General features: G+C 35.0%; 1 protein-coding gene across 12 annotated transcripts in view; it reads right to left on the bottom strand.

The window, feature by feature from the left end:
• Positions 1-937: 937 nt before the first annotated feature.
• PACSIN2 (protein kinase C and casein kinase substrate in neurons 2) overlaps positions 938-14,620 on the bottom strand; it is a 58,923-nt gene continuing 45,240 nt past the window's right edge. For 7 of the 12 annotated variants that reach the window (XM_035540930.2, XM_035540936.2, XM_035540935.2 and 4 more), the window contains 6 exons: positions 14,143-14,318; positions 11,219-11,339; positions 9,018-9,142; positions 8,244-8,360; positions 7,100-7,296; positions 938-2,742 (listed from right to left, as the gene is read on the bottom strand). In XM_035540930.2, the coding sequence (XP_035396823.1) occupies positions 2,630-2,742; positions 7,100-7,296; positions 8,244-8,360; positions 9,018-9,142; positions 11,219-11,339; positions 14,143-14,318 (849 nt within the window). In that variant the 3' untranslated portion in view covers positions 938-2,629. The remainder of the gene's footprint in view (positions 2,743-7,099; positions 7,297-8,243; positions 8,361-9,017; positions 9,143-11,218; positions 11,340-14,142; positions 14,319-14,620) is intronic. The other 5 variants (XM_035540940.2, XM_050712261.1, XM_035540941.2 and 2 more) reach the window with 2 other exon arrangements.

The following is a 14,620-nucleotide window of genomic DNA, read 5'->3' as shown; positions in this document are numbered from 1 at the left end:
TAGAAGACTCAGCATTTCTACCTATCTCCAATTGTGAAGCCTGCTTTAATTCTTAGCTTTTCAAATGCTATGAACAAAGACATAATTGGAAGAAATATTAAAACAAAAATTATCAGCTCAGCCGTGGCAAAAAACAGTTTTAATACATCAGACCAACTCTACAGACATCTCAACAAGATAATAGCAATGGATTGGTTTGTTCAATTGACAAGGTAAGGGCGACATGATTACACAGAGTATAGCTCTGCTTTTAGAATCTTGCATACGTATACAGATTTTTATCTTTTATTTTTATATTGTAGCTTACAAGTAAATTAAGAGGCAGCCTGAGGACAAAAGAGCTCATAATTTTGGTGTCAAGCTTTAAAAGCTTCAGAAATAACAAATTAAGAGGAATTTTAACATTGCTTTGGACTATGCATAAGGAGCTGCTTATCTCTACACCTTCACTAATAAAATAACCTCCTATTTTTTATTTTATTTTTTAAATAAAAGACTCTCTTGCTATGCCTTCTTAACTAGACAAATTAGGGGAATGAAGCACATGTTCTGTGAGGAGAGGCTGAGGAAACAGGACTTGTTCAGCCTGGACAAGAGATGACTCTGGGGGTCCTAACAGCAGCTTTCCTCCACCTACTTGGAGGCTACGAAGACAATAGAGACAGGCACCGTTCAAGCACAGAAGAACAAGAAACAATGGTTGCATTGCAATAGGACAGGTTCTAACTGCAGAGAAAGTTGTGTGTGTGTGTGTCTTCTTGCAAAGAGCCCCTATGCACTGCACCTCCTCTTGTTAACAGCACAACACTATTGACTGCATACTCTTCTTTATAATTCTTTTAGACAATGCACATTTTGTCATCTTGAACTGCAATGAAATGCATTATTTACTTCATAAGAGTATTTTCTTAATCTTTCATAGTATGTGAAGAATGCATTCTGTGTATTTAAGAGATTAACAGATTTTATTGTTTTCTAAAATATATTACAATACGGAGACCCAAAGCAATAATTCCTGACAAATTCAGTAACCATCTTGTGGATGAACAATTATGTTGGTAAGTTTTCCTTAACAGACACATACATACATGCACTTTCTAAGCTTGCACATTTTGATTCATCGAAAACGTTGACTAAATATACCTATAAGCTCAAAAAGCAAAGTTCAAAACTACCAACAGTATTTTATAGTTACCCCAAAATAGATTTGTTAGTTTAATTACAGTGTAGCTTCCTAAAGTAGCATATCTACTCACCTGATAATTGATTTTTTTAAAACACAAATCTGCTGTAATTTACAACCCAGTTTTAAATGTCACAAATGCTATACTATTTGGCAAGATTACAGATGACTGAGTTGTAACTGCAAATAAATGTAGTTTTTTTACAGTGTTCTGCTACAATAATCCATGTAAGGACTAATGCTAGTTTATATTTTGACCCACAAATTTATCCACAAATACAGATTTTGAGTATGTTAGTGTATTTACTGTACTTCCGAAAATCTAAATCACAGAATACTTTGTCTATAGTACAGTAATGAACGTGGCAGGAAAGCAGATTTAAATATACCTATAATTTAAACTCTTAAAACAGTCTAAATCTTATCCACATCGAAAGACTTGATAACTAATAGCCATGCTCTTTATATTTTGGAATATCAAATTATATATACATATACACAACAGATAGCCTCTTAATAAAAGCATTATAGTCTATTTTACAATCTTTGTTCAAAAAAATTAGTCTTCACAGATTTAACATTTCAAATTACCCAAAAATCATTAGCAGTTAAAAGGAGGGTTTTTTTTCCCCCTGCAAACGTGCTGGAAATAGCTAGTATTCTGGGGCTTATGTATGATTTATCTTTTCGTTTATAGAGTGCTATTTGAAATCTAGATGGAAAACTCATTTAAGTGTCAAACCACATAAACAACATTCATAACAGAATCCCAACCCATGACACCTGCTACAAATAACCTTCTGTAACAGATAATTATTAAATACAATATTTGTTTTACAGCTTCAAGCCGCACTGACAAAGATTACTACAACATGGAAAGAGTTTTCATTCAGTCAACTGGTGACTAAATCTATGTCATAATTTAAGTATTATTTGATCAAGCATACAAAAAGGTGCTTAACTACATAGCATTTAAATAAAAAAATACTGCATCTTTCAGACATTGCTAAGAACAAATAGAAAATTAACTATAATAACCTTAAAAATTCAACTTGCAAATTACTGAAGGTCACTTAAAATAACCGATTAAACAAAAGTCAGCATAAGCCACATACCTCGGGTAGGATGAGGCACAAGCATAGAAAATGCAAAAAAGTTTAAGAGTCACAATAACAGAACATGTGGGAAGAGAAAGCTTAAGTAGTATTTTTCCTGTCACTATTTTTCCACCTAACCCCTTTCCACTGCATTGTGCACAAATTCTGAAAACATCATCAAAATAGTTCTAACTTGTCTTTAAATCGCTATGATTTCAATATCAAGCTGTCTCTCCTTTCCATTAAAATATATACACTCTATACATCATTCAGCTTCCTCTCACTTTAAATATATACTGTACAGGCCTTCAGAGCTTTTGTAATACTTCTATATTAACTTTGTCATTTGTCACTGGATTGGTTCTACATAGTTTGCTGGGTATAAACCAACTTGTCCATTATCCAGACGTCCTTTGCACCAACCCTGTTCATCTTCGTTCTCCATTTTAGTTAATTCATCCCCTGCAAAAAGAAGGAGCACTGTTAACAAATCTGTAACCTTCTAAGTAATGCCAACAGAAAGATAAGATGACAATTATCTAAAGTGTCCACTTTTCTTCCCCTGCTCACCTAAGGTACCAGCAGAAAACCTCTCTTCTCTGCTCCTCATGCTTTTGATATTAATACCACCCACAGATTTACATATAGGATGAAAGGCCCCCAGTTTCAAGAAAACAGGGAAGGGAGCTACTTTGAAAGTAAAACATTACACTAATACAATTTCAAGAATAGCATTTCAAATACAATAAAAGAATGCAACTTTTTTCAACTTATATATGGTGTTATTTCACTACAAGATCTAAGGTTCCCTTATATCTAAAGGTGTGAGCAGTCAAAAGATAGTTGTGGATAGTAAAATTACCTCTAAGCAAAAAGAATCTTACACTGATGACTCAACAAAACGTCAGCACAAGTGAAACGTTTCATTAGGCTTACTGTCAATAAATACTAGTGTAAGAGTTGGTGGAACATAAGGAGTAAGAGATGTTACAAAATTAAGAAGTGGCAGTAAAATTCTCTTAAACTATAACTGAAGCTTTTCAGTACATCACTACTAGGCTGTGATGCTGGAAGATTTAAAAGAAACTAACACCTTACTCTTCGCAACATCTCTCCTCGTCTTTTTAAGAGATAAATATTGGGATAGAACTTCTTTTACTGCTCTAGCTTTATATTGCTGGAAGATGATGTAGAGTTCTAGCTCAAAAAAGGTAACTCAGTTTGATTCCTAACTTAAACAGCAAGCGCTAACACTGATTATTCATCCAGACATTTATGAACTATAAATGTAACCTCTTTTTGACCACCATGCATGTCCAATCTTCTACATTCTCACTCAGGAAATACTTAGATATTACAATGTCTGTAGACTCCAAGATCCTATCTATAAACAAATGAAGGTCCACCATGAAAAAAAAAAGGCCACACCACCTAAGAATTATTTCCCCACATGCAACTTATTTGCGTCTAATTATTTCTCTGCATACAACAGATTTGTGTTTCATCTTAGTAAGCAAAAGGAAATATATGCTGATGATATTAACCAGTCCCTAATGGCTATAAATACATAAAGTACTATGGAAGTCTTAGAATTATTTTGAACAAAAACTAGCCTAAGGAATATATATATATTTTTATGTTAGAAATGGACGAACTTCATATATCTTCTATAGTTGCCCTGTTAGTTATAAAAGGTTAAAGCTTCATTTCCTCTAGTTTGCAGATCTACCAGATAACAAATAAAAGAATGCTATGAACAAATATTTAGCATTGTAGACTGTACTGTAGTTGGCTTATGGAGACGTTTTACATTTTTTTCACTATTTCTAGCCATGCAGAATGAGGGAGTGTACAATTCCAAACTTCCTTGCCACTTCTATTAAGTGTATTTTAAAATGAAAACAATGCCTAATCAAATCCATGCCACATTGGCAGTAAGCATCCATGCAATTGCACTTGTATTGTGATGACAAGTTGCACTTGTACAACTAGGACTTGGAAATTTAGTGAAGTTGGAGGTCTGTTGAAACACTGCCACTTTTGACAATTACCTGCACAACAGAGTTACAACAAAGTCTTTACAACTACAATAAAAATAGAGTGTACACTATCATGTTTTGATAACATTGCATGGTTTATATTTGCTGTAGTTATTTATTCTCAATCATGGCAGAGAGCTAGACATACACTAGACAGTTATGTCCCATGCAGTTATGCAACTGTAAAGGCTCTCCAAAGTATGGATAGTAATTTCTGCTCTTTGGAAGCCTACCACAGCTGTTTGCCAAGGAAAAAAATGTATGAAGTAATCCACTAATAAAAATGTTAGTTTCAAACCTTCAAAAAAAATGTATTTGAGGGATGCCACACAGTGCATATATGCTACGGCATTTGCCTAGAAGTGATCATAAAGGCTGCGTAGGCAAATTTCTTGAATACTCAAGGAAATCTGATTGGAAAATATCCACATACATTTAAATAGATCTGCAAAATGAATTAATCATCCTCTGCTGACAGCTGCTCAGGAGTCTAGGCATAGTCCACACAGGAACAAAGGAATAGATTACATTTTAAAGTGGCTCCTGCCTGACAGTGTGCGTTTTTTTTACTTAGTTTATTGTATGTTCAGTGTCTACATAGTCACACTAATACTTATGTGTAAAAACTATGTAAGTTTGCCTATAGTCATTCTGTAATTCAGCTTCTGTAAGGGGACTCACAGCCTAGCATGATCCCTTTCTTCTGATTGATGTAGTCATATACTTTGGTGTTATAAAGTACTTTAATGTTCTTCCTTCAAAGGTATTAAGCTATTTCTAAGTTAAGCCTACAAACACCTCTTACAGTTCACACATGCTGTACTTTATTTGTACAGACACCCCCCCCCCCCCCACTGAGAACCACATGGTTTAAGTGGTTTAATACAAGTCACATAGCCAGTACAGAATGTCTAACTTTGTATTTAACCATTACATCTGTGTGTACAAACATTGCCTAGTTCTGCCATGGAAAGGCTCATTACTGTAAGCCTTTGGAATGCCAGATTGACTTTACAGACACAATACATATATTTCAAGATTAGCTTATTTCCATCCCCTGCTGAGAAAAAATAAGCAGTTGAAGTCTACAGAATGAAGAATAATTTTAGCTTCTGTGTATTCCAGAGAAAGCTCCAGATGTTTTCTTACTACTGTCCTTCTGTCAGGGTATAATTTAACAAAGTTAAAGGTCAAACCAACCCATTCCTCCTCTTTGGAAGTCCACATATTACTTGTCTATGAAAAAAGAAAAGCCGTAAGTAGAGAGTTTCATTATATTAAAAGAGGAGGGAAGACTGAAAGGATGGAGTATCACCAGGGCTCTGGGGTTTTATGATTTGTTTTTATAAACAATCTGCATTTGTATTCAGTTTTGAGCATCACCTTTCTCCATAAGCAAAATGAAAGTTTAACAGTTCATTGATCACATTAATTGACTACATCATTGACTTGTTTACCATACTGACTTTCAGCTGCAACATCTAAGACCCATTGCAGATGGTACAGAGTAGCATAATTCTTATGAATGCTGAAGTGGAACAAAAAGTTTTCTCAGACCTTTCAACACTTGAATCCGGTTTGTCCTCTACAAGTATGTCAGTCATTACATGAGAAAAAAAGTAAGCAACAAGCAAAGGAGAAGAGACGTGATTGATTAGATTGCCTCTCTCATTTTCACAAACCAAAAGTTCTGTTTTTGTTAATCTACTCATGCAATCTTATTCTGACTTCCTGTTTAGCAAACTTTTAATGTGCAGTTCTAGGCAAGACAGTAGTACAACTGCCTGTTACGAGGTCAAAAGGTATAGATTTCACCTTCCACCACTAGAGGGTACTGCCTTCGGGCTGGACAGACTGAAAAACTTGAAGTTTCCTATTTCTGTGCTCAGAAAGATGCTCAGGCACTTGCTCGGCACACAACTTCTGGAAGAACTAGCCCATACAAACTGGAGGCAGCAGCATCCACGGCATGCAACCACCACAACCTTTTGCCAACTTTGTATTGTGGAAACATACTATCACTTGTGTGTCTCTCCTCACACAAGACTTGTCACTTGTATGCCTCTGTTCTGTTCTCTCAACTGCAGCAAGGAGGTAAAATGCAAAGAAAGGAACAGACTTTAAAGCTCAAGGGAAACAAAACGTCACCCCAAGAAAGGAGATGTCTAAGTCAGTGTACTCTAACATAATGCAAGATGACAAAACTGGATAAATGCAGTAGAGCTACCACGCTTAGGTACACCAGAGGGAGTGAAAGGAAAAAATTCTGTCCATGATTAAGTTTTCAACTAAAACAAACAAACAAAAAACACATCAGCAATATTGGAAATTGAAGGCCAAAAAGGGAGTACTTCCAGTTGATTAGATATTATTTATTGTTTTAAGATTTGGTGCTGTAGTCTTTTCTTTTAAAAAAAGAACTTTGGGGCCAGCATCCGTGCACAGCTAAAAGCAACAGCTGCTACTATCACCAACTAAGAAAAGAAGGAGATGAGATTACCAGTTCTGCAGCTCACCATTTTGTTTAACACAAAGACAGTAGGAAGGGAGTATACCAAACAGATATACCTATACCTTCCAAACAGATTAGAATTCAGTACTTCCAAATACAGGATACCAAGAAGCGCTATCAGGAAGAGTGGGGGTTAGATAGGATCCTGTAAGTGAAGTTGTACATTCAGAGAGACAAGTGACTTCAGAAAATAAATGCTGAAGAGAAAAACTCCTTATTTGTCCCATTTCTTCTTTTGAAATGCTTTAAGCAAATGCTGCACACTTACCAGCTTTAAAGCTGAGTTCATCTTGCTCTTGGCCCTCATAGTCATAGAGGGCACGCACTCTCACTTCCATTGCAGGAGAAGTATCTTCATCAAATGGATTGGTGTCTCCATTTGCATCAGTGGAAGAGAAAGGATTGTTGGACTCTTCATCGGACCAATCTGTGGGGTAGCTTTGGTTTTTTTCATAGCTGCTAACACTAAAAACAATTTTTAAGTTACTTTTTCTGCCCTTGATTAAGAGATTAGAAATACCACAAGATATCAGTTCCCCTAGTTAAGCTTAAACTTCTCTATAAAGCCCTGTTCTGAAACTTTATTTCTATCTTCTCTACCTTTAGCTGGCAATGCCTTAATCAAAAATAAGAAGTAAAGCCACATTCTTACAATGCATTTTAAAAGTTAAAAAAAGGGAAAAGGAAAAAAGTGAAGGACAATTTTCCCATAAACTCCAAGAACTTCTCTAACAAGAAACTTGTAGAATCCACGGGGTTATTTATTCTAGAAAAGTAAAAGCTGTTCAGATATTAGATGAGAACAATTAGGTATTTAAGTTGCTTTGTAGAATCTCCCATATCTCTATGGACCCCTACAGTAGCTTTTAACTTTTTGTATGTTGCAATTGCCAATATAAAAGCTTCGTTATAGAGCAACAATTGGATTGTTTAAAAAGTGTTCGATGTTGAGCATGCACATGCCATTTAAGACAGTAATATGATATCCCTAGGTAGGCATACTGAAGCAACAGGCAGCTGTTTGAGAAAGTCCTAAACAAAAAGAAAGCAATCATAAAAGACGACTTGTTCAGCAAGAGAACACAGCAGTAAAGCTCCAGAAAGCAAAGTACTTTCATTAGAAAAACCCATCAACTTCAACATTTTATAGGACTGGTAAAGGAAGGAAAAAAGCAACAGTAGTTCTGTTAGGAACTGCCAATAACCCCAGTAGTTTCAAACCAAAGAAGATCAAGGCAACAGATGTGGCATCTCTTAGGAAAAACAAGTTAAGTTACAGTGTTGTGCTTACACAACCTCTTAAAAGGACTTCATGCACCAACTAGCATAGCATTACAGAAACCAAAAATTGAAAACCCTGGATAGAGAAAGTGCAAGTGTGGAAACAATTAAAAAAACAACATTTCACCAACTTTTTGATCTTATTGTCCTCCTTTTCACTGACAGTACTCGCAGTATCTTCTTCATCTTCAAAGGGATTGTAACTTGATTGTACTGACTGCACTGTGTTACTCTGGACACTAAGACTGCTAATTTGGAAAAGAAAGAGCATTATGGTGACCCTATCTGTTTAAGAGTAAACACACTGTCACTGGTGTCCCACTAAGTAGTTTCTTAGCAGGCCCCTTCTCCAGCCAAAAAACAAAGAACAAAAAAAACCACCATCCATCAAGTGTAGTGAAAGATCCAAGAAAGTTCTGTAAGTCTCACATATGATACATTCCTCCAGAACTAGAATTTCTGTTGTGGACCACAATTTCTTTTTCTTACTGCCTGCAATAAAAGGCAGTGCTATTTTTCTATCCAGTTTCATTACTTTCTGAGGAAGCTGATGTTAACAGTCATGTATTAATGACATCCAGAATTGTGAAGCGACTACACCTTTTTTAGACTAAGATTTCAAAGTAAAATGTCATTTCTAGAGATGGGAAAATAGCAACAGACTAACTCCCAGATTAACTACAGAGTTCAGTTACTCATGTAATTTGGTTTCTTATAATTCACAGTGGAAAGAGAAATGTAAAATAGAGAATAATTCCCAAAATATTTTGTGAGCTGCAGAAAGCTGTTTTAAAAATGCTCACAGGTGAGTAATGTTTAGTTGTACACTGGCTTTTTGATCCTGTGTAGCTTATCATCTTAAACAGTCCTTTCTGTTTAGTCTTTTTAGGCATGAAAAAAAATACCTGCTATGTTTGTTAGGCTGGGAAACTTGATCTCCTGTCTGATTAATACCAGTCAGAGTCACTCCATCAGAAGCCTTCTTCTTTTCTCTTCTACTGAGAGTGCGATTCAGATCTGCAGACCACTCCTAACAATGAATGCAAAAAGTGATTGAGAAACTTAATTGAACAAGTAATTATCATATTTAATTTTTCAGACTGAGTTATGGAACATACATTAATACATACGGCTGTACAAATAGTTATTGTAAGGATAAGTCACTCTAAATGGTTCTATAATAGTTCTCATCCATCCTAGCAATGCTAGGATACCTGTGCTACTCACAAATACCAGAGTGACCTGTACTTCCCTGCTTAACATTCTGAACACCTTGAAAAGACTTAAAATACCAGACATCTGACAGACAACTGGAGAAGTCTAAGGAATTGGTCAGTGCAGCTCTTTCAAAGTGGTACCAAGAGCATTTACTGTTTCAAATAATGCCAAGACATCTGGCTTTAAAAGGTAAACCTCACATTTAATTTTAAAAAGCATTACAATCTACTTTACGTCACAGATTTACTTCTCAAGAAGTGCTCCAGGACTGACCTATGAAGGAGCTTATTTTTAAAGTCATTGCATATAACTTCTCTTGTCCCTGAAATGTGAACAAATACTTAAGGTACTGCACTCTAGATCTAGTAAATTTATTGTCCTTAAAAGCCATCCAAAAAAAGTCAAGGCTCAAATCAACACAACTGTTGACAAAATTTGTGATGTCATTTGTTAAGCATCCTCTCCTTGATGTTCTCAAACATTCACAAGTTTCAGAAGGCAAATGGACAGGCACGATGAGATCTGAACACAACTTATACCATTCAAGTCAAACTAGGCTGCACACCAACATAAAACAGGCACCAGAGAACTAACTGGACACAAGTAAACATCCTACACTTAGACATGTTTCATATTCAGAAGCCTTAATAAGTTTCAAAAAAGTGTCAGGAGATATTTGCAATGCAAAAAATAACCTGTGAAATATTAAGAAAAAATAAAGATTTTGCGAGATGCTGTTACTGGTTTATACATGTAGCATGGTCAGTCTTAAGTGATTTCTGACCAACTTTTCAAAGGCACCTTATTATTTTAACCTCATACAAATACGTATTCGATTTCTGAGTCACCGCAATTTAAAGATTATTGACCTAAGTATATTTGCAGTTTATAATGCAATTTCACATTTGATCATGACTTTGTTTTACTTACTTCATCCTTGTAGCATGTAAATGAAAAAACACTTGATTAGAAAAATAGTAACAACAGAATTTCATGTGCTAATTACAACGTTTGTGAGAAAGCATGGTATTTCCCCACACAGAAATAACTGTAGTTCAGTGCTTCAGGCAAAGAAATTCTTCAGTACTGGTATGAGTTTTCTTCCCCAAACCTTCAAATCTGAAGTTATTCAATGTTTAAAAGTGATATTTTCCATTACATTAAAAAGGGAATACTTTATACTCCATAACTGAGGTTTCCACTCCATTAACTTAATGCCCAGAAATTATTTCAATTAACCCCGTGATTCTTCTCAGAAATTCATTCCAATTCCAGCCTTTCAATACTCCACTAGTATAATCTGCACTGATACATTTTGATACTTGTTTCTCCTAAGTTGAGTTAGCAAAACATTCCTCAAAAGCTTTATTTCTTCTGCAAATGGTATTCAGCAATAAAATAACTAACTGGTGCAAGGTGGAACTTTTTTTTTTTTATAATGGTATTGGAAAAAATAATTAAAGGCTTCAAAGTTTTCAGAACTGAAGTATTTAAACTATTTCAATAGCCTTTGCTGCCTACTTGACCATTAAGTGATAACAAGATTCAAAATTGAAGTGTGACAGTATGAAGGGAGAATCACATATACAGATGTCAAAGGTACAGCAACTAAAACATGGGTTACTAATGACTTCAGCTTCCAAAAAAAAAAAATATCTGTTTTTCACCCTTTTCTCTTTAAACAGGTATTTGATACAATCACCTCCAAAAGTGGAGGCTGTGAGGACTCCAATGGAAATAAAGAAAAGAAAAATTGTTAGGGCTTGTAAAAACAACAAAATTCACTGCTGTAAATCTGAATCTAAGAGTTTCACCAGAAAGGAGTGTGACAAAAAGCAAGGACATAAAAACCAGACATAAGTCTGGGCTTTCATTACTCTGATCTTACCTCAAACTGAGGCCAATTCATTGACATCCCTGGACCTTGATTAGCTCTAAACCACCGCAAGTCTTCAACAGCATCTGCTGTTTTGATGTTCTGTTCCAGTTCACGGTAGATATTTTTGTAACTGCAAAACAAATTTGTCTTCAAATTTAGTACACCATTTAGAAACACAGTGAATCCTCTAACCATATAAAATAAAAAAAGTTCAAAGTTCACAACAGTATTGAAAAAAATTACAGCAAGACATTTTAAAAGCTCTGTAGGACAAGCTATTAACTGCCTGTAAAAAAGGAACAGTCTAACAAGTAAACTTGCTAAAAGTTCACTGAAAGAAAATCCTTATTTGCAAGATTTAAGTATTACTACTGTTTTGTAAAGCAACTTAATTAGCTGTCAGTAAGATTTAAGTAGGAATGTATCGAAACATCAAATGTCAATCTTGAAGTTTCTTGAATTTAAAGGCTTGTCTACACAACAGTAGAAACTGTTTCTGTGCTACATTTACATTCTGTGAAACTCAGTTCTTAATTCAATTAGAATTATGATTCATTATGAAAATAAAAGTATCAAACCTGAAGCAGAGTTAAATGCGTTTTAATAACGCATAAGAAAGCGTCTATTTTTTATACCTGCTAATGGCTTTTACTGTTTTAGGTACTCTGATTTTAATTATACTATTTACTTGAAATATCAAACACTATAAAAAGGAACCTTGCTACTTCTACCCATCTTTTAGTCTAATTGTTCTTTGTTAAACTGAATTCTTGTAACTATAAATTATTTATAGAATAGAAGCCACGTTACAGATACAATTTTGATACTAAACCATGCATGTGATATATTTGCTCTACAGGCTATGACTACATATACAACTCGCCTCACCCTTTTTATTTTATTTTTTTGAAACAAAAGGACCAATATGGTGCAATATGGAACCCACACAGTATAAAGAGGTCTTAACACAACATCTACAATGCTTAAATATGACACAAAATTAGCAGTCTATCCTCAAGCTAGAGGGAATTTATGGAAATCCTTCCAGGTCAAGTCACACAAAATCTAGACTTAGAATTCATTAGTGCTACATTGTCAAGAAGTCAAAATATTTCTTAAAATGTATTACCAAACTTGTAAATTTCTATATTTTGACTGCTTTAACATGTATGCAGTATCTTTGACTACAGTGGAGCTTCTTTGAATGTATTTAAGCAATGGAGAGACATGCATTTTGAAAGGGAATTTGTTTGTTTGAATGACTCACTAGCCATCAGTTAACCCAAATCAACAACTAACTGGACATCTACAGTCACAGAAAACAGGACAGGACTACTTTCTGGACTGTGCTCTTCAGCTTTATTAGTCTGTCTTAAAGTTAAAACACAAACCTCCTTCTAGGAGTTTATTCTACACTTTTTATCTCTTTATACGCAAAGAGACCAAGATAGCAAAATAAACAGTTATGGTTGTTTTTTCTCTAGTTTTATCCTAATAGTTCCTTTCCTTGTTTTCACCTTACTAACTTACTGTAAGACACCACACCCAAATCTCCCAAGTACCTTAAAAGGAAAACCACTGCCTGTCCACTTGCTCACCTTCTGTAATTTTCCCCACCCTGCCTTTTTAAGTTAATCACTTCTCATTTATTTCTGATCTGTAGTTTGTTTCAATCCAATTAAACTGAATTCAAATGGATGACAATCCTAACTATCTTCTCTCAAAGGAGAAAAAGAAACTGCCTTCAACAGTAAGAACTTTGAAGCAAACCAAAATGATAATAATGCTAAAATAAATGATCTTGCCCTTACCTATTGCTAGGTATATATATTCTTGCCCCTATATCACCCCTTTCTTTGTGCCAGCACTAACATTTGCGGGGCTGCATACCAAGTCAACTTAAAACACTGATTAGAATATCATTCAGAACAAACCAGATTCTTTCTGCCCTAGGTTACCTTGACCAGCTCATTAATTCCCATTGGATGGACTACGATATGAGTTCTGTCACCACTAGAAGACAGAGTAGAAATAAGCAGCTAGCCAAGAGTACAGTTTTTTCCTTTTAAATTAAATGCCAACTTAGACTACACAAGAATTGCTATTACAAGTGGGATGTAAATTCCACTACTGTTGCAACATTTGCTGCAAGTACTCCAGCAACTCACCTCTCAAATGCAAGACAACACAAAATCATTATAACTGCTGTCTTGCTGACAGATAAGTATTTTTGTATCAGAGTGGCCTGTAACAGTTGATTACATGCTACATGGTCTGACAAAATAAACTTCATGAGCTCTGAGCTCTGGTTTGAGTACCGTAGCAGAAGTTTAGATCTCTTGGAATTCAGGGAGGAAGGTCCAGGCAGAAAATAAAGTACAAGGCATGCTTTACACATACTACAGTATAAAAAGCTGACTTTGAAATTAAGTTCAGTGATGGTCAGCCAACGGATCTTTAACACTTCTACAAGTTAACGTATTTCCTGTATTACTTTAGACTGAGCTCTAGCATTTTAACAGTAGATGTGTTTTCATTAGGAAACTCATGCTACACTAATTTTACATATTACACTAATAAAATCTAGTTTGTTCTCCAATACACATTCAAGACATAACACAACAAAACTCTCCTTTCCCAACCTTCGATCCACTTTTTTTAAGCTCTGAATCCTTTCACATTGGCACACATTCGATTATGAAAATACATCAAGGATGAGGACTTACCAGTTCATCTAATAAAGTTAAATAAGACTAGCAAATGCTAGGGATAGATGCAAGTCTGATCGTGGACAAAACAAAGAAGGTCCACTTACACTATAAGCAAATTGAAGCAACAAAAGTAGAAACAATTCAGGTTTTAAACTTATCTACTTGATGTATAGAATATTTTTTGCTCATTAGTGTTAATTTTAAGGTCTTACACAGTTTTACCTTGCAATATTAGACAAGTCAAGATGTTTTTGAACTTCCAGTAACACTTCTCGAAAGAAACGTAAGCGTTTTTCCTCAAACTGCTGACACTGTTCAAATACCTGCTCCATGTTTTCCATATACTGAGGTGTCGCACTATCTAATTCTTTAAGTGATTTTTCATACTTTTCTTTTGTCTGGGGAGGGAGGGAAAGAGGGAAAAAAGAAATTAATTAGCAATATTTTTATTACCATCCTGCAAGACTCAATATAGTAATGGACAAGGCCTAGACTAGAAGATCCCAAACTGCATTCTCTTTTTATAACCACAATCTGTGTTGGATCCCAATGAGAATTATCTAACAAAATTACAAAACAATTACAACAGAGTTCTAGGCCTCCTCTCTGGCTTTTCAAAAGAAACCATGACAAACGTTAATGTAACACTAAAGATAAAAAACAAAGGAGGTACAGAGTACAACAGAGCACGCAATTTTTC

The sequence above is a fragment of the Cygnus atratus genome, chromosome 1, assembly GCF_013377495.2.
Source record: "Cygnus atratus isolate AKBS03 ecotype Queensland, Australia chromosome 1, CAtr_DNAZoo_HiC_assembly, whole genome shotgun sequence".
In the NCBI taxonomy this organism is placed as follows: domain Eukaryota; kingdom Metazoa; phylum Chordata; class Aves; order Anseriformes; family Anatidae; genus Cygnus; species Cygnus atratus.
Note: the sequence above shows the minus strand (reverse complement) of the source record. Positions and strands in the feature narration are given on the sequence as shown.